Source organism: Lissotriton vulgaris, chromosome 8 (assembly GCF_964263255.1).
Source record: "Lissotriton vulgaris chromosome 8, aLisVul1.2, whole genome shotgun sequence".
Classification (NCBI taxonomy): domain Eukaryota; kingdom Metazoa; phylum Chordata; class Amphibia; order Caudata; family Salamandridae; genus Lissotriton; species Lissotriton vulgaris.
The window spans coordinates 129,011,439-129,037,969 of NC_141696.1; the positions used below are offsets into that span (position 1 = coordinate 129,011,439).

The following is a 26,531-nucleotide window of genomic DNA, read 5'->3' on the forward strand; positions in this document are numbered from 1 at the left end:
GATTGGGAGAGATCCATGCCTCCATTGGAGGTACAGTTTCCTTAGTAGCACAGGGTAGATTTTGTCAAGTGCCAATTCCAAACTGTAGTTATCCTTAATAGTTAAGAATGACTCCGTTAGTGTTCCCAAGTTGGGCCGGGCCAAAAGTGCCGCTCTTTTGTGTCCGTGATACACCTTGGCAATAGTCTTGTTCAAAGTCAAAGTACAAATAGACAATGGATCCGTCCAGAGGGTGTGTAGTCCCAAGTCCTCCAAGCTTTTCCTCACGAATTTCAGCCACAGAATGTTCCCTGAATGGGGAATGCTGAGCACCTCCTGAAGCTCCTGCCTATAACTAATCAGTTCTGGCACCGCCAACAGCCTACGCCAGTAAATCAGGGGTCGCAGTGCCAGTTCTTCATCTAGTGGTCTAATTCCTAGATCCATTCTAAGTGGGACCAAGTGTGTACTGGGGGGTAGTCCTACTAAACACCTAATAAATCTATTCTCTTCCTTTAGTATTCCATGGGATACAGCGTGCCCCCACAATTCGCTGCCATTTGTGGCAGCACCTCTTGCCTGGGCCCTATAGATGTGTAGTGGGGGGCCTACCGGTTTAAGGGATGACCTGTTTTTCCCCATCAGTGTTAGTATCCACCCCGCATGTTGTGTCAGTTTCAGTATCGCTTTTCTCCTGGTGAGGGCCCCACGTCAACTTTTCATTGAGTGTTATTCCCAGGTACTCAAACGTTTGGACCCTTTCCAGTGTGCTTGTCCCTATGTGAGGGCTGGAGTTGAACCTTCGAGGAGGATTGAAAGCCATAAATTTCGTTTTCGAGGTATTAATTTCAAGCCAATGTTCCTTGCAGAATACCACAAAACCATCCAGGACGCGCTGGATCCCCTTGGGCGACTTGGAGAGCAACAGGGTATCATCAGCAAACATGATTGCTGGTACCCTGTTGCCTGCCAATTTTGGTGCGTCTGAGTTCTGTACCCCTTCCAGGTGGGCAATAACCCCGTTGACAAAGAGGCAAAACAGGGTTGGTGCGAGCACACAACCCTGCCGTACACCCCTGCCAAAGGGGAACCTATTGGAGAGAGCTCCATCCTTCCCACATCTCACTTGAGCAAAGGTGTGAGTGTGCAGACGGATGATCATGTGTAGGAGCTCAGTTGGAACCCCCAATCTTGACAAGACTTCCCACAGTTTCCCTCGGGGGACCAGGTCGAAGGCCGCCCTTAGATCCACGAAGACCGTGTAGAGGCTGCCACCCCCCAACTGTACGGTCTTCCAGTGGATAAGGGACAGCCGAAAGACCTGATCAACGGTAGAGACCTTTCTTCTGAACCCTGCTTGAAGAGGGCTCAGAATGCTGTTTTCCTCAATCCAATTCGACAGACGGTCCAGCACAAGCCTAGCAAAAAGCTTCTGCGGGACGTCTATCAGGCTGATTGGTCTATAATTGGCCGGGAGCAGAGGCGACCCCTTTTTGAAGATTGGGGACTATCTCCGCCCCCAGCCAAGTCAGGGGAACTGGCATGCCGGCAAGGATGGCCTTAAAGAGTACAAGAAAATATGGTGCCCATATGGTAGTTTCTTGCTTTAGGAGATCCCCTGGCAATTTATCTAGTCCGGGAGCTTTCCCAGAAGCCAGGCTTCCGATCGCCCTTGTCATTTCGCCCATACTGAAGTCCTCCATAGTCTGTAGGGTTCCAGTTGGAGACTGCGAAAGTTCTCCAGCCTCTGTACCTAGATAGTCTAGCCCAGCTATACTATAGAGTGATGCAAAGTGTGCCTCCCACAGTATGTCACCAATCAAGAAAAGCAGCAGAATGAAGCAGGTAAAGAAGATTAAGATGGCCACATAAGTAATCTGGCATCCATAGTAAGTAGTCCTTGTGTGATAAACAAAAACCATAACATCCAGTTTTTCTCACTGCACACTCATAACAAAGCAGAGGCTGTTGTTTACATCAACACATCTTCCCTTCATGACATAATGAAAAAAAAGACTGATGCAGAGTTGCAATGAAAAATTAGCAGTGTTCTTACCATTGTTGGTTGAATGAATAACCCACGTTGGTTATATCTAATGAACATATAATCAATTATTTAAAGCATCTACACACACTGGTGGTCATGTGTTATACACCGTGATGTATCCAATACACTTCAAGTTGTAAATATAAATGTACAAAAGGCTAATCTGATAGACCACTCCTGAATTAGCTGTGCGGCCAGTTGCCCCAGTGATGGAAGTTTCAATCTGAAAGTCCAGCATACTGTCATTCAAGTTGAAAAATGCATTAATAAGTTGGAAATTAACAAGCACCCCTATCTTTTAATAGCAATGAGACAACACATTTCAATACACTATTTACTCTAGCAGCTTTTTACAACCAAAGAAAATGTATTGGACCAATACGGTAAGAAATGCACATACCCCTGCCCCAAAAAATAATATGAAAGATGCTTAAGGAACATGTGAGCCCTATTTGTACTAAGGCACATTACCAAGATTAACTTGATAGAATAAAAGTGTCTTTATCGATATAATACAATTAGGAATAAAATCAGGTTCAACCCCTTCTCTTTCTGTGTACTAGTAAAAACGCTCTTGATGCATCTAATGAGGAATCTCCTGGCCTTAACACCAACAAATATCCAATACGCATATATTAGCTTAATCCAGTAACACTTGAGAATACCTAGAGGCAACGAACTTTATGCAAGTCTCCCACATCAGTTTTTTGGCTTTTACAAAATCAACACATTTTTCCACTTCCTTTAAGGTATCAGCCTGTTGCCTGATGATTTCACTAGTATTAGGCCATATCCCAATATGCTTGTGGTGATTTCTTATGGCCAGGCCCAATTTACAGCCATCCAACATAAAACTGGATAGTGTTAAAAGTGGTGGGAACAATATTATACAGCCGTCAAGTAGTGGCAGTCAGAGAGTAGGTGTATTTAAGAAAAGATAAAATGTGGAAAAATCAACCTTACCCTCAACCCCGGGCCGAAAAAGGCTCCTGACAGGAAAACAGTTGCTTGCAAAGGTTTCACCATCATCCAGTTTGTACAAGCCAGTGGTGGCCATGTTTGATGCTCAAACCTACCAAAAAGATGCAACACAGGTTCAAAGACTAGTAATGCTCTATATACAAACTCAAAACGTTATATAACCGTTATTAAATTCAATAAGAAACTCAGTTCAATATTACATTATTTATCTGCTTGCAACAACGGCTTTTACAGGCCATTAATATTATTGGCATTTTGTTAGGAAATGTGGTACTAACAGTTCTTCTGCAACCAGAAGCCAGCTTCCAATTCAATCACTTGTTAAATGTACTTTTGCCTTTGACTCTGTACAGCACTTTGCCACTTTTTGCTAGGTTCTCACAAAATAAATACATACATTCTACCCTCCTGCATTTGGACTTATGCTATGGGGTGAGCCTCCCTAATAGAGTCTCCCACACTTTAAACTATGTTTACAGTGGCTTATGAGCTGCAGCCTGTGGCACCCACCTTTTAATTTAAAGCCAGAAGCCTACAGTTAGCTCTGGGTCGTTTGCAGGTAACAGGTAAGCCTGTAGAGTATCTCCAGAGCTTTACTGTAAGGGGGCAGGAATCCATTTTGGATTCCATATGTGGGTATTGCACACACTACGGCGGATAGTGAGAGCCTCCCAGATATGGATATTGATTGCAGAACATTACTGAGGGTTTTTTTTTAAGTGGACCAGCCTCCTGTGAAAGGAAGGAGGGGGACAGCCGCCCCTCTGAAGAACAGGGGTGCTCCCTACAAATTTCCTGCATCGTTCGTCCCCCAGAGGTGTTCCTGCAGACAGAGTTGTATACGGACATAGCTAGGGGGGCGGTGGGGGCGGTCCGCCCCACTCGGCACTAGTTTGGGTGCGGAGGTCACGAGGCAGTGGTGGCCCCTCGTAGCAGCCTTTATAATTTATTTAGGGACACTCACTGTTACTCACTGACAGTGTCAGTGTCCCCAAATAAATGATAAAGGCCGCTGCCACGGACGACCAGTGCTGCGCTGCCTCCGTCCTGAAAGTGAGAGTGACGTACACAGTGCGCTGTCACTGAGCACGGCACGTAGTAAATGCACACGTGACGTGCAGTTATGACTGTGTTACGTGCAAGTGCGCACCTGCTTGCAAATGCTTGCAAATGCTTGCTGTTAAATACAATTTTCGGTCAAAGGCAGAGTTTGAGTATCGGCAACTGAAACAAATCTGCCCGCCAAGAAGGCTTGGCAGGGAAGGGCCCTGGATGCTGAACAGCAAGGAATGTGGCGTTCTAATGTTCTGATAACGTGACCCTCTTCTATCCCTGACGACTGCAGGTGTGCAGCTGCCCAAAAGCCTTCCCACAAACCTGTCGCCTCCATATATGCGTCTATAAATATTCATAAACAATACTATCCTTCTACTCAGTGGAAATACAGATGTAAGAAAGCCATATGTTTGCAATCATAATATGTGTTGGACACGTAGTAATTCCTACGTTGTAACACAAAGGAGAATTTCCAACACTATGGTCTGCAAGCAGCTACATAAAATACAATATTTTTATGATGCATGGCAGCATCTTACTAAAAGCATTTGCAATACATTAGGTCTCGCATTTGCGGGACTTAGAGCAATTGCTTTTGTAAATCTAAACGCCGGCGCAGTGCTTGTACAAAGCACGGCGCTGGTGCATATAAAATGCCACCATGTTACATAAAAAAAAAAGTTTGTTAGATGTATTGTTAGGGGCAAAAAATATCGCAGCAGTGTTATGCACCACTTTCAGATCCATAACTTTCGAACTTGCAATTGTTCTTTTGGGCTTGGATTTATATAAATATCAGGGATGGATTCCCCCACACACTAACGTTCCAGAAGTACTGCAAGGAAACCATGCTTCGTGAGGGAGTAGACCTGTACCTTTGGACAACAGTTGATACTGCTCAAAACCCCTCTCCCCCAGCCTCCCCCCCCCCCCTGCAATGACCAAACTTGATTTTATTCCGAGACCCTAATCTTGGCAAACCGGAAATGCTCACGTCTTGGTAGGGAAAGAAGTGTTGATGCAGGAGGCCCAACATCACTTTTGCAGGATGAAGGCTGGTTTGAAACTACCCTGCCAAGAAAAGATATGTTTGCAAATGATGGAGGATATGGATTCCTGACATACTAGCTGATTTCTATGCCCCTATTCCTAAAGGTAGCCTTGTACTGGTAAACCAGCCTGGCATGATTGTGCATAGAAAAAGATACCACAGTAGGATTAGTTTGTTGCAAACCAGGAAGTGAAATAAACTCGGTGGCATCTGTATCTTCAGATTTGATGTCTGGTAACTCTGGAATAACAAACAGCCAGCAGCCTGAGGAATTTGGTGAGATTTTTGCTAGTTCAGATTGCCCTCATTTTCTCTTCAGGGTACCATAGTATTTTAGTTTGTTAAAGTATATGCCTGTATGCTACTATTGCCTTTTTTTCTTGGTATATTATCTTTTGGCCTTACTTCTAATTGTCCCATTGTGTGGCTCAACTGCATAGTTTTTATAATCCATCTTGCTGTAGTACCGTTTATTACTGGTGAGGCTGGTACTTGTGGTGCAGGGGCAATGAAAAACGATTCAGTTTCATAGATTGTTATGTACAATGCAGGTGTATGCATTGGTTTTGTGTCTTGTATGGGTCTCTTCTGACATCCAATATATGGAACGCCCTTTTAGTAATAATTGTATGCCAGAAGAAAGAGGGTTGATGTATATTTTAATGGACATGTAAGTTGGATATTACCTACGGAATACACCTTGGATTAGTTCTCATTACCACTTTGTCATTATGCATTCTAAAGCTCTCGCCCTGTTAACAGCTGCATTTCACCATCTCTATGTAGTGGTGTAATAGTGCTTTAGAAATGCAGGGAAGTGTTTTAGATTTGATTTATGGAGGGTAGCTTCTTTACCTTCACTTCCTTTAAGCTCCGAGTTGGTGTGGGTATTGCATGTAAGGCACACACTCTCTTTGCTCCTACTCAAAATCACTCTAGGACAGATATAGAAAATATCAGCTTTTGTTGGAACCTCGTGTGATGCTGTGAGATGCACATCTTTAGTGAAAGCATTATATTTGGTATACTGACACTCTACTGTGTCGTCTTCCTGCATATTATTATATAGACACCACTTTAGACACAAGACCACTTAGCAGCATCACATATCTGTCTTGATGTGCTACACACCTCCTTTATAACATACAGACATGCAGTGGGATACGAAGATGCTGGGACTATGTGACGACAGGGGTCAGGCTTCCAGGTGTAAACTCCATGGATCCAGGCGATGAACATTGCCCTGTTCCACTAGGAGTATTTGTGGAAACTCTCACAAGTTGAGTATTTTCTTTTTCGAAATGATCATGAGGTGTGAACACAAAGGCTGTTGTGTCCACTGTGGAGCAACGAGTATCATTGTCATGTGCAACCCCCTGCATATGCTGATTACTAGAAGAATTTGTGGAATTGGAAAAATGAATGACAATGCCCTATAACAGTGAAGAGACTGCGCCTGTCCCGGAGACTGCACGAGTGGACAACTGGGGACGAATCCTATGCCTTTTGCATTATCTTGTGACACAAACAGATCTACATCTGCAGTTCTGCTTGCTATAAAATGTTTTTTTTTTTTTTTATAATACTGTGATTAAACTACTGTATGTGAGATTTGCCTACATGGCTGCTTAAAGCATCTGTCCTTACATTTTGTATACCTTACCCAGTCAGTGGTATGCCTATAGGCACATCTGTTCTATGGCACAGGGCCAAATGCCCTGTGATAATCTTGATGAGATACTATGCCTCTTTGCTTATGTATGTAAATCATTGCTGTGCTGTTGTTTATGTGCATCATTCAGACCTATATTTGAATTTGAAAGCATGTTACATCTAAGAAGACAGACTAGATTCGGAAACATTATGTTTTATCACGCACAATTATTTACTTGTATGAACTGATCATACCTGACCAACAGGAATACCTTGGGTGCCTTCATTGGTCAATATCATCTCTGGTACAATGCAACAGTAAATGCAATTGGTTAGCCACCGCAGGCAAGTATCTGTGTTCTCTGTATTGCAGCCTCTCATGACGTATTACATATACAGTGATATGTGCAGACCCTCCCGCCAAGTCCACACTCTACAAATATTTACCTTGGTGTCTTAAACGAGTTAAGTCCGTCCAACAAGAGTCACCAGGATGGAAAAGAGGAAGAGAGCTTGAGGATGCTTGAAAGGAAGAGATAAGAGTGAGGGGTCTTGGCATAATGTGGCTCTGAGTGCCAACTGCATCCCCTGCTTTCTTTGAAAAGTGAAAAACATAGAGGGGCCTGGTGAAAGGTATAAAAGATGTGCCTTCCTACCTACTGTGTAGCCTTGGACTGTGTCCTGTATGTGCATGTAACTTGCATGATCCAGGTAACTATTAGCAGCGATACTACGTGTCTCTCGGACCTCTTTGAAATGCTCGTCGTCCTTTTTCCCCAGCAGCCTCCCCCCCACCCCCTCACTCCCTCCCACCCCCACTACCTGCCATGGGCGGCAAACTGAGGGATAGCCCCAGGCGCCAGAAGCTCTAGCTACGCCAGCCGAGAGGGAAGGCCTCTCCTCTATTGTGGCTTTGTTTTTTGGGTCTCCCTGACCGGGAACTCCCAGCTCCACCTCCTTTCCTGTTGATACTCTAGGGCAAAGACTGTGGCTTGACAGTCTGGAAAGGAGGCGGAAAATATCAGTAACTGTCTGAAACTTGTCCAGGAGGAGGTTTAGTGGACTACACTCTCTCTGTCTGCAAACTTAGGATAAATAGTAGGTAGAAATGCAGGTCAGTGGGCCTGTATTTTCATGAACCAGTGACAAGATCCACCCAGAGAGTGGAAGGTAATTAATTGAATGCCAACTTCCTTTCTAGTATGGATAATCTGGGCAAGACCCCTTCCTGGAGAGCTTTAGACTGCATGTAGAAACTGCCTGCTGGAGAATGGGGGTATCTGAACTGTACCGCGAGCGGAGAAGCCTGTCTTGTGGAGTCTTCAGTCATCCTGTCTGGTGACTAAGCAGTTGTGCAAGTGACTGGCAATTGAACGTTGCTGGAGGAATGGAACTGCCTTTATGGAAAAGGACACCTTGCTGTGGAAAGTGGTGTTGCCAAATTGTCCCACAGAAAGATACTGTCTAGTAGAGGAGAGAGCTGTGCAGGAAGGACAAAGAAATAAGATGAAGCAATTCTGGGGGTTAAGAGTCCTCTCGGATGTGGTACTCGTGGTTGGAGCTCACCACAAGGAGTAAGGGGGTGAAACTCCTATGTTAGTCCATGAACAGGGGGTTGTGATATCCTACATTAAATTTCATACCACACCCCATATTGAGGAAAGCCTTACTGCATCTAGTGGTTTGTTTGAAAGTACCCAGGGAGTACTGGTGCTCCTCAGGGACCTGAAGCACTGTTGTGCTATATCCACATACTGCCCCATAAGGAAAGGTGGGAACCACTGACACTACTGTTCCCCGGTGAGCATAGGGGCCTGGACTATGTGGTGCCTTGAGAAGAGCATAGCTGCACCTCTGCACCCACCCACTGGCAGGTGGGAGCAGTAGTGGCAGTCATCTCTCCATTCAGCACAAGGAGAAGAGTGCTGAGGTGGGTCTGGAGATGGCCTAGGCGGTGCTGCCCAGGAACCTCCATGTGGTCTCTTTGAACTGTGGATCGGTGCCACAGAAAGGAGGCAACAGCACCCACAGTTGAATTAAATGCTGCAGAAGTGTATCAAAATTTGAAGTAAAAAAAAAAGGTTTCCACAGTCTGGCAGCTGCAACAAACGGCCTTTGGAGATAGTCCTCAACGCAAAGGAGCACGTCATAAGGCACTGTAGTCCATTTAAAATGTGCACAATCTTTCTTGTGGTGCCCCCGAAAGACAGGAGAACAACAAGTGCTTCACTAGGTTTTGGGCAAAAACAACATGATGATGGATGGAATGCTTGAATAAATCTCAGCCACCAGCAATCGCTTGTGGCTCATCCCAATCTATAATTTTTCACCCACCATGCCACCTCTGTTAGGATCCAGTCATATGCAAAACAGTATTGATGATGTTCAGCCCGAACTGCCAAGCCAGATCCTCCCTGAACCGGAACACAAGCAACCCAGGACCGGTTTTGTGGTTGTTTTGGGCTCATCAGCCGGGGCCCAGTGGCTCAGTGAGCCCGGAGCCCACGTCTGGGCATTCCAGGCGCTCTTAGGGCATCAGATACAAAAACAACAAAATGATGGATGTAATGCTTAAATTAATCTCAGCCACTGACAATCGCTTGTGCCACAACCCAATCAATCGTTTTTCAGCCACCATGCCACCTCAGTTTATACACAAAAAGAAGAAGAAAAAGAAGAAGAATTCGTACTTGTAAAGCGCACTAATACCCCAACTGGGGTATCCTGGCGCTGTAACGCGTACCGCTTTGGAACCCTTCCTGGCTTTTCCCTGTGAAATGTCCACTCCTGGGCACCCCCAAGGTGAAGCCAGGCATCCCAGCGCTGTTGGGGTCGTTGTGGAGATTAAGCAAGCTATTGCCCAGAGTTGCAGAGTGGGACCCATGATTAGAATAGGCACAGAGGCGAGAATTATCAGGTCTGAGGAAATTGAGCCCAAGACCCGGCGAGGCGGGAATTGAACCCTGGTCCCGGGCCAGACCTCTGCATCAGGATCTGCCGCTCTAACCATTGAGCCACACTTCTCCACCCATATGCAAATCGGTCTTGGCCCTGCTCTTCATGCAAACAGTCCAGCCCGAACCGGGACACAAGAAACCCAGGAGCGATCTCACTCTTGTTATGGGCTAAGTTTATCTTGGTTCGAGTGGCACAGTGAGCCCTGGACCCACGTCTGGGTATACCCAGCTCGCTTCAGGTGTCAAATGAAAAAACAACAAGGTGATGGATGGGATGCTTGAACTAATAATTACTGTTTGATACACTGCTTTATCATGTGTGAATGTGGGTGCTTCACGCTGGGGGATTCGGAAAGTGGCCCAGGGTATGCCAAATTTTATTAATATAGTTGCTATCTATTTAAAAGATGGGGCTGGAAAAGCTGTAAAATTGAGAAGTTGGGGATCTGTGACTCTGAATGCTCAAAAGCAGGCCTTCTGTGCCTCCCAGGCTTCTACATCTGCATTCACAACCCATTGAGGAGGATTTGCAAAAACAATCCTGCCTCATTAATATTAATTGGGCAGGATTCTGGAAATCCTACCTAACATACATTTTGCACTGCAATGTATATTTAAGGGTAGGGTCGCAAAGCATTCGATGTACAAACATACTAACTGCCTAATGACTTGAGCTATGTACTTCGGGATTATTGCGCATTAAAAACAGAAGGGGATACATTATTTCTGAACTTTTCAGTAGGTATTGCATTCTGAAGTCACTGTAGTAATGGGTCAGTCACCAATAACTGGTAGGGGGCATTTACATAGCATGTAGAAGCTGGCAGCAGGTAAGGGCACCAGATCCATGTAGTCTGCCCCTGCCTTATGCAACATACACATCAGTCTTAGTTGGCTTTCACCTCGATCTTTGTTCTTATTCTATGATAATGAATATAGCCTAGTGTTTTTTGTTCATACTTCTTCATACTGACATCGTTTCTTCAGTGTCTTTGCCTCTACCACCTGTAATTTTTGACTGTGTGCTGGACTTCGTTTTTGCTGTTTTAGGTATCCTGGGCACTTTACCAATGCTGTTCCGTACTAAAGTACAAGTGCTCCTTGTGTAAATTGTGATTTTGATTGGTAATCCATGATTGGCATATTTGATTTACTGGTAAGTCCAAAGCAAAGCGCACTATGTGCCCCTAGGGCCTGTAAATCAAATGCTACTAATGGACCTGCATCCCTTTTTGTGCCACCCACATGGGTAGCCCTGTAAACGTGTCTCAGGCCTGCCACTGCAGTGTTGCAGAAGTTAAAAATACATCTTTTGACAAAGTTGATTTTTAAATTGTGTGTTTGAAAATGCGACTTTTAGAAAGTACACATTTCTTGTTTAACCATCCTGTGCCTCTGCTTGACTGTGGAATCAATGTCTGGTTTAGAATGACAGAGGCCTATTTGTGTATTCTCTCTAGACAGTCACACAAAGGGAGCTGAGGTATGTCCTGCATATCCTGATGGCTTGTCAGCAGGCTGATGGGTCTTCCTAGGCTAGAGTGGTGGGAAGAGTTGTCACTGACACCTGAATAGGGCTGTGCCTAGCCAATGGTACCAGGTCTAACACGTGTCCCCTCCAGCTGAAATGTGGGGAGAACTACCCTTCCCCTTGGTAGTTCTCTTCACTAAGGTAGAAAAATCTGGACAGACCATCAGCATTGGCATGTTCTGTACCACGGTGGCATTCCACCGTAAAGTCCATCCCCTGTAGGGAAATGAACCACCTCAACAACTTCGGATTCTTACCCCTCATCTGCATCAACCATCTGAGGGGCCTGTGGTCTGTCTGAATCCGGAAGTGAGTCCCAAACAGGTATGGTCTCAACTTCTTCAGTGCCCAGACCACAGCAAACGCCTCACGCTCAATTGCACTCCACCTCTGTTCCAGTGGAAGTAATCTCCTACTGATGAAGGCTACAGGTTGGTCTAGGCCCTCCTCATTAATTTGTGAAAGAACAGCCCCCACACCATGCTCTGAAGCGTCTGATTGGAAAAGTTGGGTGCCTGAAGCAAGGGTGCTGTGCACATGGCAGTCTTCAGGGCGTCAAAAGCCTTCTGACAGGTGTCAGTCCAGTTCACTTTCTTGGGCTGCTTCTTGGAAGCCAGCTCAGTCAAGGGTGCAACAATGTTGCCATACCCCTTGGCAAACCTCCTGTAGCACCCTGCGAGTCCTAAAAATGCTCTCACCTGGGTCTTTGGGGTTTCCCATGCCAAGATGGTATCAATCTTGGGTTGTAGGTGCGCCACCTGGCCGCTCCCCACCTGGTACCCCTGCACGATCTAGCACTTACTCGCCTTGACCGCGAGGCCTGCCTGTCGCAGTGCCATCAACACTTCCCAGAGGTGGTGCAGATGTTCTTTCCAACTGGCTCTGAACACTGCAATGTCATCCAGGTAGGCGGCACTGAAATCCTTCAGTCCAGCCAACACCTGGTTGACCAACCTCGGAAAGGTGGCAGGGGCATTCTTCATCCCAAAGGGCATAACCTGGAATTGGTAGTGCCCATCTGGTGTGGAGAATGCTGACCTCTCATTGGCCCCATCAATTTAAGCGATCTGCCAGTACCCAGAAGTCACATCAAACGTGCTGAGGTACTGCGCAGCCCTTAACCGATCAATGAGCTCATCAGCTCTGGGGATGGGGTGCGCGTCAGTCCTGGTGACTGGATTGAGTCATCAGTAGTCCACACAGAACCGAATTTTGGGTGTGGCACCAGGCGCGACACCCTTTGGGACCAAGACCACTGGGCTGGCCCAAGGGCTGTTATAGGACTCAATCACCCCTAAGGCAAACATCTTGGAGACCTCTTCCTTGATGTAAGCTCTGACCCTGTCAGTCACTCTGTAAGCCTTGTGCTAAACAGGAGGACTGTCCCCATGTCAACATCATGGACGCACCACTCAGTGACACCAGGCACCAGGGAGAACAAATCAGGGAATTGTCCCAACAGTTGCGACAATCTTGCTGCTGTTCAGGGGTCAGTGTGGGAGAGAGGCTGACACCATCCACTGACCCATCTTGCTCTGTTGCAGACCCGAGGAGGCTCAGTCTCCTCCTTCATTCCAACAGTTGTCGCTAGGAACATGCCCAGGCCGGACCTTTCAAAGTGGAGCTTCAGGTGGTTAACATGCAGCACCCACAAAGGGTTCCTAATAGACTACAAGTTCACCAGGTAGGGGACATCACTCTTGCACTCCACCACCTCAAATGGTCCGGTACATCTGTCCTGGAGCGCACAAGGCTCTACAGGGGCCATGATCCAAAATTTCTGACCAGGCTGAAGCTCAATCAGAGTGGCATTCTTATCGTACCACCACTTCATCTCTTCCTGGTTGGGTTCCAGATTCGCCTAAGCGAGTTGTCTGAATCGCCGAGTCTGGTTCATGAGTTCAGCATGTAACTGTATACATCCTGGGGAGGTTTCCTGGGAGATTGCTCCCAGCCTTCCTTAACCAGACTCAAAGGTCCTCTTACCGGGTGACCAGACAGGAGTTCAAAGGGGCTGAATCCTGAGGACTTGTGTGGCACCTCACGGTAAGCAAAAAGACGGCATGGCAAGAGCACGTCACACTTATGCCTCATAGGTTCCTCAAGACCCATAATCATGCCTTTAAGGGTCCGGTTAATCTCTCAACCAACGGAGATGCATGTCAGGGCCACCCTAACTGGCTATAAAAAACGTTTAGACAAACTTATTAAGGAAGTGAACGAATATAAGGATCCACGGGCCCAATCAAAAGCCCAAACACTTCAAAAGGACTTAACAAAATGGTCATATACGAAGGTTTATCCTTATACCAGTCCAGACTTCACCCCACCGTCAAAGACTGACCAAAGTACCGATGGATCAGACGATGATTCCTCAGCCAGCGGTTCAAGTCGGGATAGTTATCGTTCTTGCCAACGCGGCAGAGGAAGAAACAGAAAACAGCCACAATATCACCAATCGTGGCCATCTTTCCCTCAAACAGGAGGACCCAACTTTCCAAACTCCTTTCAACCACCAGCATTCCATCCAATGATGGGGTGGAATCCCCCCTATATGCCCCATCCACACTTCCAACAGAATCTGTACCATTCGCCTTTTTTAGAGGGGGGCCAGAGAGGAAGAGGACGAAGACGAGGCCAAAACCAGGTGCATTGGGAACAAGAGGAGTCAGTGGGGGACAATACCAGTAGCAAATCACAACAAGCAGGGCCCAGCAATACGAGAGCCTAATGTTTAACCTCTCTTCGACAACCTTGACATCTCAAGAACAAGCAGTTCTTGAAAAATGACTGGGTTTCATCCCAAAGGCCCGATTGGATCGGTTTAAGTTACATTGCAAGCTTGCCGAATTTTCTCGTAAGCTGAAACAAAAAATTTGGGGGGAGAAATAAGGCACACCATTAACCGAAAGCAATCAAGGAGATACAACCTTCCGCATCAAATCCTCCTTTTTACTCCTCCTCCTCATACCATTCCTCCAGAGATCACAGCTTTTGAACAAGCGGTTCACAATGATATTGAGGCTTTCGGGGAAACGGAAGTGTTCAAGAACTTGCAGGCTTGTGAGTTTCAAGCCTTACAATCTTTAAGAAACAACCGTAACATCGTGGTGAAGCCCGCCGACAAAGGCGGAGGTATAGTGGTTCAGGACGCGGAGGCATACGATACAGAATGTAACCGCCTTCTATCTTTTAGGGTCAGTTACACCCGTTTGACAGTGGACCCTTCGTCAACCCTACGTGATTCTATCCTAACGTTGGCAAATGAGGCCGAGGATCAGGGTTTCATTACCAAACATGAAAGAGATTTCCTAACCACAAGCAAAGGCACAATACCATATTTTTATACCGTGCCAAAAATGCACAAAAACAGGTCACCATCACCAGGGAGGCCCATCGTTTATGGTCTGGGATCTCTTTTGGAACCTTTGTCACAATATTGCGATTTTTTCCTAAAACCACTCATTCAGAAAACAAGTACTTATATGAAAGACACTAAGAGCCTGCCGGCCCTCCTTCATACAATCGAACTGAATGAAGAACCCATCTACCTAGTCACACTAGATATAGAGAGTCTATATACATGTATCCCACAAGGCTCCACCATTTGAGTAATCGAAGAGACTCTGGCAGGCAGTGATTGGAACGATATTACACCCCAAAAGTTTGTGGTTGACTGTGCCACTTTGGCTCTAAAGAAGAACTTCTTTGAATATGAAGGCTCCCTCCAGTCCACTGGGACATCAATGGGCAGTACTTTTGCCCCTAGTGTGGCGGGGATGTAAGTCTATGATTTTGAACGCAGTTATATCCTGTCAGACGCCAATCCCTTCATGTCCCAGGTTTCCCTATAGAAAAGATACATCGATGATGTACTCATTACCTGGAAAGGCTCAGAAGACATCCTTCAGGAATTTTTTACTTGGATTAACACATGTGATGACAATTTGAAATGTACTCACACACATCACAAAGAAGAAATGGTGTTCCTTGACGTTGTCATTTCCAAGTCAGGCAACAAATTACAAACTAGGACTCATCACAAACCTACCTCCAAGAATAATCTCCTTCATTTTACGAGTTACCATCCCCGTCCGTTGCGGGAAAATGTACCATTCGGCCAATTTTTACGGCTAAGGAGAAATTGCAGCGAGATCACGACCTTCAAAAGTCAAGCCAACGAGCTGACCGAGAAACTACGAAATCATGGTTACCCTAATGGAATTCTGAAGAAGGCCTGTAAGAGAGCGCGCAACCAGAATCGTGAAGCCCTTCTAGATGCAGATACCTCTAGGCTGACAGAATCACCACCCCTCACATGTGTGACTACTTTCAATGCAGCCTCCAATGTAGTGAGTAAGTCTATACGAAAACATTGGAAGATTTTAGAAAGTAATAATCATCATTGGGAAAAACCCCTGTTCTCGTACAAGCGGGCTCGCAGCCTGAAGGACACTTTGGTACATACACGACCTCGCCCTGATATACCCGATTACCAACCATCGGCCCTGAATACCTGGGGCCTTCCCCCAGTGTTGGGTCATTACCCTTGCGGGTCGTGCAGCGTGTGCCATCCAACGACTACATCAAAAAACCTTGACCTTGAACAAGGGAAAATATGGATTCAAAAGTCACATACAAATTGCAATACCTCTAATGTGATCTATCTAATCACCTGTCCATGTAAACTCAAATACGTGGGGATGACTGCACGGAAAATAAAACAACGAATTGGCGAACATCGCAGCAATGTCCAGTGCAAAAAGAACAATACAAAATTGACTGATTATTTTCTCCAACAGCAACACACTATTAATGATTTACAGTGGACGGTGATAGAACATCTGCCGCCTGGTACCACCACACACCAATCGCTCTTTGAAAAAGAACAAAGATGGATTTATCGTATTCCCACCCATCTTGAAGGACTAAACGATAACATCCCATGGAGTACGGTTCTGAAACGTTAAAATTGTCGTTGGGATGACCTTTGACATGCGCTCCAAAGTAACTCCGCCAGAAATGCTTTTGAGTGTTTCCCCATCACACACTCAACTGACACATACTGACTAATAGAACCTTGCAATATAGAACTTATGTGTCACTTCATTTAATGATCCCCCTAAAAATACAACTACACAATGGGATTAGCCAGCAGTAATAATGCTTTTGAAACTTTACATCAAAAAAACTAATGCGATACTTCCTTAAGACTTCACTATACAAGGAGTTCAGTCATCAGTAATAATTTATTTGAAAGTTAGAATCTGTTTTCCGTATGAATTTCTATTGCTGACTGACTATGGCCGATCCTTAAAAAATGAACAAATAAACATAGAGTGTGAGAACAAACCAAAAAAAGGAATATTTTTAACTAATATAGAAGAAATAATGGCTACATTTACTTCTACATTCAGAACAGCTATTTCTGTTAACCAACGTCCCCCCCGGTTTTCCTTGAAAATGGGCAAACCTTAAGCTCCATCTAAATAGGGGTTTCATGTTGACAGCCTGTGTGGTTTGTACAATAGAGCCCTTTCATATCAAATGCCTCAATAGCATAGATGGGTTCACAGTCTCCTTTGTAAGCCGTTGTCTCTTTCAATAACGTTCATCATGTTTACCCCTACGTAACCAAAAACAGTGCTTTAGTCTCTACGACGTCCCGTTTCGGGGCCCCGTCCCCATTTACGCATCATGCACTGGCCCGTGATGACGCGTTTGATGAACACCATTAGAGTCCGGACACTACGAGCAACTACCAACATTCGGCCGGGGAGTGTATTTATAGGTATGCTGCCTGGAACAAGACGATCAGGGAAGTAAGTAAACGAGCGATGAGAGTTTTTGACAGTGGCGTCACTAGGGTTGGTGTCACCCGGTGCGAGTAACTCATGGTGTCACCCCCTCACCACTTACCACATGGACCTCATGTGCCATCAGCGGGTTTGCCTTCCAGTCTGCACCCTTTCCACGGTTTACCTAGGGGTACCCTGCGCGAGTTTCAGGACGCTTATCTGCGTGTCCAGCGTTGTCCCCTGTATTTTGCGAGCATTTGGGCCTGTATTTGCTCAATATAAACTCACTTGACTGCAGTTTGGTTCACTCTGCGTCTGGGCGTTATACTTAGTTCACTGGTTTCCACCGTATTGAATTATTCTCTGGTTCAGGCCTTTCCTGAAGCCACTTTTAATAATTACTCTGTGTAGATACAACCACTGCCAGACATTTTTCTGTGTCTCAACCCACTGCCCACTAAGCAAACTAAAATGATCGCCTCATTGTAAAAGGTTCCATTTACTCTGTAGCGCCAAGAGGCCTGCATAGTTAATGTGTGCCATCTGACATACATTGATAGTGAAATGAATGTCACAGCGCCCAAGTAAGGACCGGAATCATTCTTTCAGGTTTGAAGCGGCCACGGGGCCCTGTGTGTCCGTTCTCTCTTTATTATACATATTTCTTGCTTTACTTTTTGCTCTCTCGTCTGCCCACCAACCTCTCAATTCTCACTGTAGCCTATCCTTCCATGTCCACTCCTTCCTTTCACCCTCCTTTGCCATTAGGAGTTCTCCTTTCCCTCCCTAACCCATATATACAATATGGAATGTGTCGGAGTTGCATGTATGAACTTTAGATGCCTTAGATGCAAAAATGCAGCTACTCAGCTGCACGCTGAGCCAGTGCACCTGATCGAGTATGGGCCCAGATGTCTACATAACATAAAAGCATAAGAACTACAGCCCCAGGCTGTCATGGTATTTCTTAAGAACAACACTAATGTAGGGGCGATCCCGCTGGTGTGTGAGCAGTGTGCGACCCCACCCCAATTGTAGCAACACTAATGTGTAGAGTCCTGCTGAAAAAGGTTTGGCTTTCTCTGACAACACACCAAAAGCAACTGTATGTTCGTCAATCTGCGATGTTTTGACATCCCCACCTTCTAGTTTGCTGTACTGTCACTTTTGTAAAGTTTATTTATCTTTTTGTTAAAAATGATGAGAATGAAAGGAAATAAAGCACCATAACACATGGTAAAGAAGACGCGAATATCCGACACAACAGCATTGATCTCATTAACTACAGTCCGGTACAGCCATATCGTGTTATCAATGCCATAAAGACTAACGTAGAATGAGACCAAAACAATGACGGTTTTTGTTGCTTTTATCTCTGCACTGTTGCCCTGATCCAGGGTCCTGACAGCATCCATTTTCTTTTTATGGTTGTGCAAGATGAGCAAAATGTGACAGCTTGCCAGGGCCATTAGAATGACAATATGAGAACAAAAGCAAAATCTACATATCCTGTGGCTACAAATGAAATCTTTTCTGGATAAATCACCAAGCAGAATCGCGGGTTGAAAACATACTTGAAGGTCGAAGCATTAAAAGCGTTGGTCGCCATGATGGCCACGTCAGCGTTCACTGCCATGTTGGCTAAATACAGAACAAAAATCATAGGGTTAACAGAACGTTTAATTTTGTCTTCCTCAATCATGCTGGCCTTGGTTCTGCTGAGCATACCTGGCGAGCACTGGAACTTAAGTGTGCCCTGTCATACTGATTTACGTCAGTCGGGCCCAAGCGCGCACTGACACAATCCTCAGCACACCAAGGACTCTTTCAGAGCAAAAAACAAGCCCACAAAGTCACCATCCTTGCCCCTCCCCAAATCTCTGCTGAATACACTCTGACTCTCCCTACTGTACACACGTCTGGGTTAAAAAAAAGTCTGATGTCGGATACTTCCCAGAGCGACATAGTGGCATGTCAGACTCAAAAGACAAGGGGGAACACGGACATAAAAGTAACAGAAGACAGTTCTGGATAGGAAAAACAGCAGAGTCAATTGAATCACCACCAAGCCAGGCTGTTAAAAGGGAAGCCTGGCTCAGACTGAGAGGTGCAAAATACAGCAAAAAAAAAACATTCTGTGTTTGCAGCAAAACAGGCTGACAGCACCAGAGAGAGGCTGAACATTTCCTGATAATTGGATTATTACACGAGATGATTCTCGAATGAAAGAGAGAACAGCACATATTATTAATAGGGGGGGGGGGGGGGGGGGGAATACCTCCAGCTCCAATGTTAGGATACTGCCACTAAGAGGCAAGAGGAAGTGGCCTCAAAACACTTTGCATCATTATCTTGGCGCTGAAACACGCGCCTTACAACAGCCGTTACTTTGAGGAAAATTAAATTTTGGCCATGTTGTGTTCCCTAGCGCGTACCCCACCGACTCCATGTACCAGCTTAAAGTGCATGTAACTTCCCTCCTGTGCCAGCTATGAAGACGCAAATGCATTTGCGTCCACCGTCAACTTGTCCTCTTTCAGATCAACCATGAATGGATTATCTAGTCCGTTCCTAAGTATGCTATGCCACCGTCTTTTTGTAGTACACTTTTCACTTTTTCCTGCTCTAGCCAGAATAGGCCCTGAATTCCTGCCATCTGAACCTCTTTTGTGGCTCCTGGCTCTGCCCAGGCTACTTCTGTACTCGTGAACTCTGTCCTACTTTCAGCGCGGCCCCTCGCGCTCAGCTCAAGCCTGCCTTCTGCCAAGACTGACTATAACCTTCGAGTTATCTGTTCCGCTCCCCGAGAATACATTCCTGCCTACTAGATCCTGTAAACATCCTCTCCAGCTGCAGAGCCAAGAAGGGCCGACCTGTCTCAATGCAAGTAATTCATAGTCTCCGTTGCCATGCTTCCATGGAAGGCCCCGTGCCCCACGCTTCACATGTAGACACTTAGGCGCTCATACACGCATCTACAGTTAGCAAAGAGTAGCTTCTGCCCTAGAGACCTTTCCGCCCAGATAGTATAGTTCCTAAACATCAGATATCAGATATGATAGAAGTACAAGTTGATCTGACATGCCAGACTTCTGTCTCTTTCCGTCAGTGTAAATGTCAAGACCCCTGCACCCCGTCAATCACACGTCATGCAGCTGCGCGCGCATCCAAGCTTCCGATTTTCTGCTGACATTGCAACATTCTGTTAGCACCACCCCTTGGTGCCACCCACTTGCGTCATCTATCAGTGACGTTTTCTAGCACACACCTCTAGTTCACGCCTAGTTTACGCCTCTTGATGATGTACTAGTACCACGTGTATACTGTTATCTTGTCTTCTCTCAGCTGTTACGCCTCTTACATTGACTCCTATGTATAAATCAAGTATATAAGCTATGTAATGTCAATAAAGTTCAGCGCGCTCATCTATCCCTTCTGACACCCTTGTGGTGGTCAGAACATGATATCCTGATTCCTTTATGAGGAATAAAACCCTTAGAAACTCTAACACCACGGACTCTGTTTTCTTTCCTTCTGATTGAGTTATCATTGATTAAGTACTTACCTGCATAGAAATTAAGAGAGTAAATTAATTATTTACGTCATTTTGGCGCCCGAACAGGGACCCCTCCCCCACCTCACGCGCCGGTAGGTGCGTTGCAATCCATGTCCCCTGCCATCAGTTAGACGGACTACACGTGTACTGGCAGGATTTCCTGCATCCCCCTCTGACCCACGGAGGTGACGAAGACTGCGATCAGTGCCCAGACGAGGCGGTGAGGAGTGCGGAGGATCCCGACCAGAGCCCAGCCGAAAGAAGCAAGGTCCGAGGTGTGAAGAGGCCCACCAGTTTTCCGAAGTTTTCCGAAGTTTCCCGAAGTTTTCCGAAGTTCCGAGTCGAGTCCAGTCGAGTTTTCCGAGGCCTTCTGTTTCCGTGCTTCCCGGTGAGTACCATTGCTGGGTCGTATCTAGACGGGTTTGGGTACGCAAGTCCGGTCTGCACTGTTTTAGGCAGTGTATCTGTACTGTTTAGCAGTATATAAAGTATTCCGAATTTCTGCACTGTTACAGCAGTGTATCCGTACTGTTGAGCAGTACACCTAGTATAGGGGGTAGTCATCTATGTCTTCAATGTTTTCATGTGATTAATGTTGTGGTATGAATGTGACTGTTCAAACGTGTATTATTGTGTTTCTCGCATAATCTAGCTGTCAAGAGTATTAAGGAATAAAAATCTAACGATCAGTAATAAGTAAGCAAGATGCCGTTCTTTAACAAGTTAAAACAGATCGGAACTAGGAAAGGGTTACTAGAGGAAGAAATTCCTATCCCCCCTAGGGACACTCCAGGCAATTTTATGTATCAAAAACATGGCATAGATGCCATATTATATCTAGATTTATGGGCCGATTACACCAAGCACCTAGACGAAAGACACAGATGGCCTGTTACCGGAACGTGGGATGCCGAGTGCATCATGAGGGTAGAAGAAGCATTATGAAAAAAGAAAGCTAGACAATCTCAGAAGGACGCCATAGAGTTTTGGCGTAAGGAATCACGTAAGCGTGCTGACAAAGCACTACGTAGAGAAGACAGACTCAAAGAATCAGATAAAGAGCAAGAAAACGAATTAGTTACTGAAGGGATCCGAGTAAAAACAGAACAAATAGACCGTGCCCGAAATAATCTTGTAAACGGTATGTATCTTGCAGCAGATGGCACATCCGAAACTGAATCAGAAATACCGAAAAACTTACCGACACCCTTAGTCTCAACTAAAGTAATGCATAAAACTACTAAAGACATATTCCTAAATTCATATCTAGAGGATGTAGTACCAGCTTATACCAATCTGCCTGTTCGTGCCCTGCCTACTGACAGGGATGGGGGTGGCACTGCGCCCCCAGATAATGTTCCGCCGGTACCACGACAGACCTCCCCTGTTCCGCCAGCTCCGCCACTTCCCCCACTCAAGACGGACCTACCGAAACCAGTACTACCTGATCTTACTAAACGACAAATTCAAGTTCAGATTCAGACTCCGCGGAGAGATAATGCCCAAGCATCCGTCTCAGGAGGTGCGACAGCGGGTCTACAGACCCCGCCACCGACACACAGATTGCATTTAAGGGACACGCAGAATCCTTTCCAGTCTCCCTACTCAGCCCGGCTTGACGCATTCAAGGATAGGATGTCAGTTTGTAGATATGATCCAGTACCCGGAAAAGAAGATTTGATGGTATTAGCATCACTCCGATTGAGATCTGCCACCGATAACTTGCTATGTTATGTAGGAATGCAGGAAATTCTCGACAGGCTATATAAGTTCATACAGACAGGGAAGGACCCCGAAAGTGTTAAAGCTGCCCTGCATAAACAGAAAGTTGGCATCCAAGCACAGATATTGCGATTTTTCATAAATTGTGTGATAAGAGAACGAGACAGGCCCGAGACAGATCAAAGTGAGTTAGACGCATTAAACAAGTGGGGTCAAAGTATAGCAGACGCAAAACATGACAAGGGGACCTGCATAGCCACTATGTCCCAGAAAATAAGAAAGGCAGTATTAACTGCACATCAGGAAGGAAATGATAAAACTTCCTCCGAGGAGGAAAATGAAGATGAAACATCAGGAAAGTCTACAGATATAATAGCATATGTAGGTAGGGGAGCCTACCTTAGGAAGGGTGTCCGTCCAGAAAGCAAGAGAGTCCTTTTCTCTGCTTTAACAAATCCGAATTCTTCAGAACATCAGTTCCAGGAAACTGATAAAAGGCTTCGAGATCGAGTAGGGTACCATGTACTCAATTCTATGGATGAACAGGAACTAGCCCGGTCAGCCGTGTTGTGGGCCGAAAACCCAGACATATATAATGATGACACGTTAGTGCAGACATTCTTGAACCTTTCCCCGGAAGAGCAGAAAATAGCAGGTGTATACATGATTCAGCACCTCCTCATCAAGTTCAGAAACCATCATTCTGATCCAGGTCCCTTACACGAAACATTAGAAGCACTACTCTTGGATAGATGGAGAGGTTTTAGTACCAAATTAATACAAATAATTCTAGAACAACGATGTAAGTATAACACCTTCCTGAGCTCTGAATATGTTCCCGCCCCGCCTCCAGAAAGAAAAACGTACCACATGCAATGCGGTGGTGGCATTGAAAGCCAGAATCCCTTACGAGAAGTACATCCAGTTATGGGTGCGGATCAACGCCTGAAACGTGTGTATGTTCACACACCACTGACTAAGTTAGAATTATTAGAAATGAAGAAATTAGTTCCGTGCCATGATAAAGACCCTGCAGGTTTTCACAGAGAGCTTAAAGACATGTTACTGATGGGAGATTACACGTATGATGATATTATGAAAATGTTAAAAGTACTGTTGCCCACGGGCATTTACGAGAAATTAAAGGAAAAAGATTTTGAAGTGGGAGAGTCAAAGATAGCATGGGCAGAAATAGAAGACGAAGAAAAGAAACGAGTCCCGGGGGTAGGCCTTGGGGATCTGACTAAAGCATTACCAGGTTTAATAGTACAGGTTTTGCCAAGATTATTGACAACTAGAAAGGAAGATTGGGACGCAATCTCGTCCTGCAAACAGAAACAAGATGAAGATACTAGTGACTTTTATTCACGATTCGAGAAATGTTTCATCATAAATAGTGGTCTAAAAACTAGTAGCGAGTCATATCCACACCTTTTTGTAACAAAATTAGTAGAGAACGCCCTACCCCTAGTTAAAAATAGAGTGTACAAGGTTGAAAGTACTTGGCAGGCAAATACGCCATCACAGATGTTACAAATGTTACAATATCACCAGAACAGAATTAGGGAAGAACAAGATCAGGAACAGAAACGCATGAAAGACACGAAAATGAAAATGTTAGTAGCTCAGACAATTCCAGCCGAGGGTCATAGAAAAGGTGGGGCCCAGACCAATCATTCTGCCGCTCCCGTTAAAGGAACATGTAATTATTGCAAGCAGCCAGGTCACTACGTACATGAATGTCCAGTCCTGAAACATAACATCGAGACAGGTAAAACTAAAGAAAGACCGCGTCCGCCTAGACATGAACAGGGTCATCAACAGACCTCACAGAACGAACAGCCAATGCAGAATACACAGCCTATGCATGATCAGTCCCATACAGTACAGACCGTAGCAGTACCGCAGCCACAGCATGCTCAGACACAGCCCGTTGCCGCAACGCGGCAAGTTTCACAACAGATGTACCAGTATGCCCAGTCGGCATATCCAGATTATCAGCGATATACATGAAACAGCCTAGAGAGGGAAGGTGATTTGCCTCTTATTGAAATTCCTGTAGATCAAGAAGGTCCTTATGTACATAGTCACGTATTAGGAAAAGACAGAAAGTTTTTAATTGACACAGGGGCAAGTCGCACTACTATAAGTCATAATGAAGTCCCAGGGGCACCCCTCTCAGGCTCACAGAATGTTTCCCTTGGTTTTTCAGGACAGCCTATTGTAAATGAAGTATCAGAACCAGTACCACTAGCTGTGGGTCCCTTATCTCGAGTTACAGATTTGTTACTTACGAAGTCATGTCCAGAAAATCTGTTAGGAATCAAAACACTGAAGGCTCTAGGAGCTATAATTTGCTGTTCCCCGGAGGGAGTCAGACTCTTTCTACGGGATTTCAAGGGTCATTATGTTTTACGTGACTTTGATGTCAGATTGAAAAATGTACCAGATCACTTATGGGCAAAAGGCCCAGCTGATGTAGGTTGTATGCATATCACACCATACCGTGTTACACTCAAGACAGGAGTTGTTCTACCCAGAATCAGACAATACAAGTTACCACCCGATGCTGTAGCGGCTTTGCTGAAAATTATTGAAGAGCTTATTGCCCAGGGAGTGGTCGTAGAGACCGACTCCAATATCTGTAATTCACCCATCATTCCAATTCTTAAACGTACAGACCATAATGCACCGCCAGTATACCGGCTGGTGATTGACCTTCGAGAACTGAACAAATGTATTGTACCACAGTATCCTGTGGTCCCCGATATCTCCTCCCTATTGACTGCTATTGACTCAGAAGCAACGTTCTTTACTGTAATCGATCTCAAGAACGCTTTCTTCAGTGTACCTATTGACCCGGAGAGCCAATACCTCTTCGGATTCAGTTTAAATGGACGAAGTTTCAAATTTTCCCGCGCACCTCAAGGATTTACAGAAAGCCCCAGCATCTATAGCCAAGCACTGAAAAGACAGCTAGATTGTATTCAAATGCCAGTTAATACCGCCTTATTACAGTACGTCGATGATCTGCTGATCACCGCACGAAGTGAACCCGAATGTGAACAAGCCTCACTAACAGTTTTGCATTTCCTGGCCGACAAGGGACACAAGGTGTCCCCTTCAAAGCTCCAATTCTGTGTTCAGCAAGTTGTGTACTTGGGTCACTTGCTGTCCAAAGTGGGGAGACAGCTCACTCCCGATCGCATTCAGTTAATTGTAAACATGCCACGACCCCAGACACAAAAGGAAGTGCGGGCCTTCATAGGCCTCACCTCGTACTGCAGACAATGGATTCCTCAATATGCATTTCTAGCTAAACCACTCATCCAGTTAACGACACAGGAGGCAGCGACTTCGACTGTCCTCCCTTGGACTCAGGAACACACACAAGCCTTTGAGGAATTAAAGAAAGCTTTATGCCAAGCGCCAGTTTTAGCGACACCATGTTACAGCAAACCGTTTACACTTTTTGTTACAGAACGTGATGGTACAGCGTTGTCTGTCCTCACTCAAGATCAAGCAGGTTCACATAAGCCTTGTGCTTATTTTTCAAGTACATTGGATTCAGTAGCCCAGGCACTCCCTGCATGTTTAAAGTCAGTAGCAGCAACAGCATTAGCAATCAGACAAAGCGACTCAATTGTTTTAGGTCATCAGTTAACAGTACAAGTTCCACATTCTGTAGAGGTTCTGTTAAACAGAACCCAGATTCAACACTTGACTATAGCACGACTTACGGGTTACGAATTGACATTATTCCAGCCACACATAGAAATCAGACGCTGCAGTATCTTGAACCCAGCGACATTGTTACCTACAGTTATGACAGATCCAGCTCCACATGATTGTATAGAGATCATTAATGCAGTAACAAAACCCAGACGAGATTTAACAGATGTTCCCTTGACAAATCCAGACCTGACACTTTATGTGGATGGTTCATGCATGAGAACAAGTACAGGAGAGTTAGTGGCCGCGTATGCCGTGACCACTGAAACTGAAGTTAAAGAAACACATCGTATTGACACACTGTCTGCTCAAGCGGCAGAGCTCATCGCTCTGACCCGAGCCTGTATACTAGCCAAGAACAGAAATGTTAACATATACACTGACTCCCGTTATGCGTTCGGAGTCGTACACGACTTCGGCATGCTCTGGCAGGAACGAGGTTTCCTGACCTCTCATGGTACAAAGATA

General features: G+C 45.4%; 1 protein-coding gene across 1 annotated transcript in view; it reads right to left on the reverse strand.

Annotated features, from left to right (window-relative positions):
- Window positions 1–26,531, reverse strand: part of XRRA1 (X-ray radiation resistance associated 1) — a 364,268-nt gene that overhangs the window by 320,423 nt on the left and 17,314 nt on the right. Inside the window, exon 2 of the mRNA XM_086933240.1 lies at window positions 2,990–3,098. Coding sequence (XP_086789366.1) covers window positions 2,990–3,083 — 94 coding nt within the window. The 5' untranslated portion in view covers window positions 3,084–3,098. The remainder of the gene's footprint in view (window positions 1–2,989; window positions 3,099–26,531) is intronic.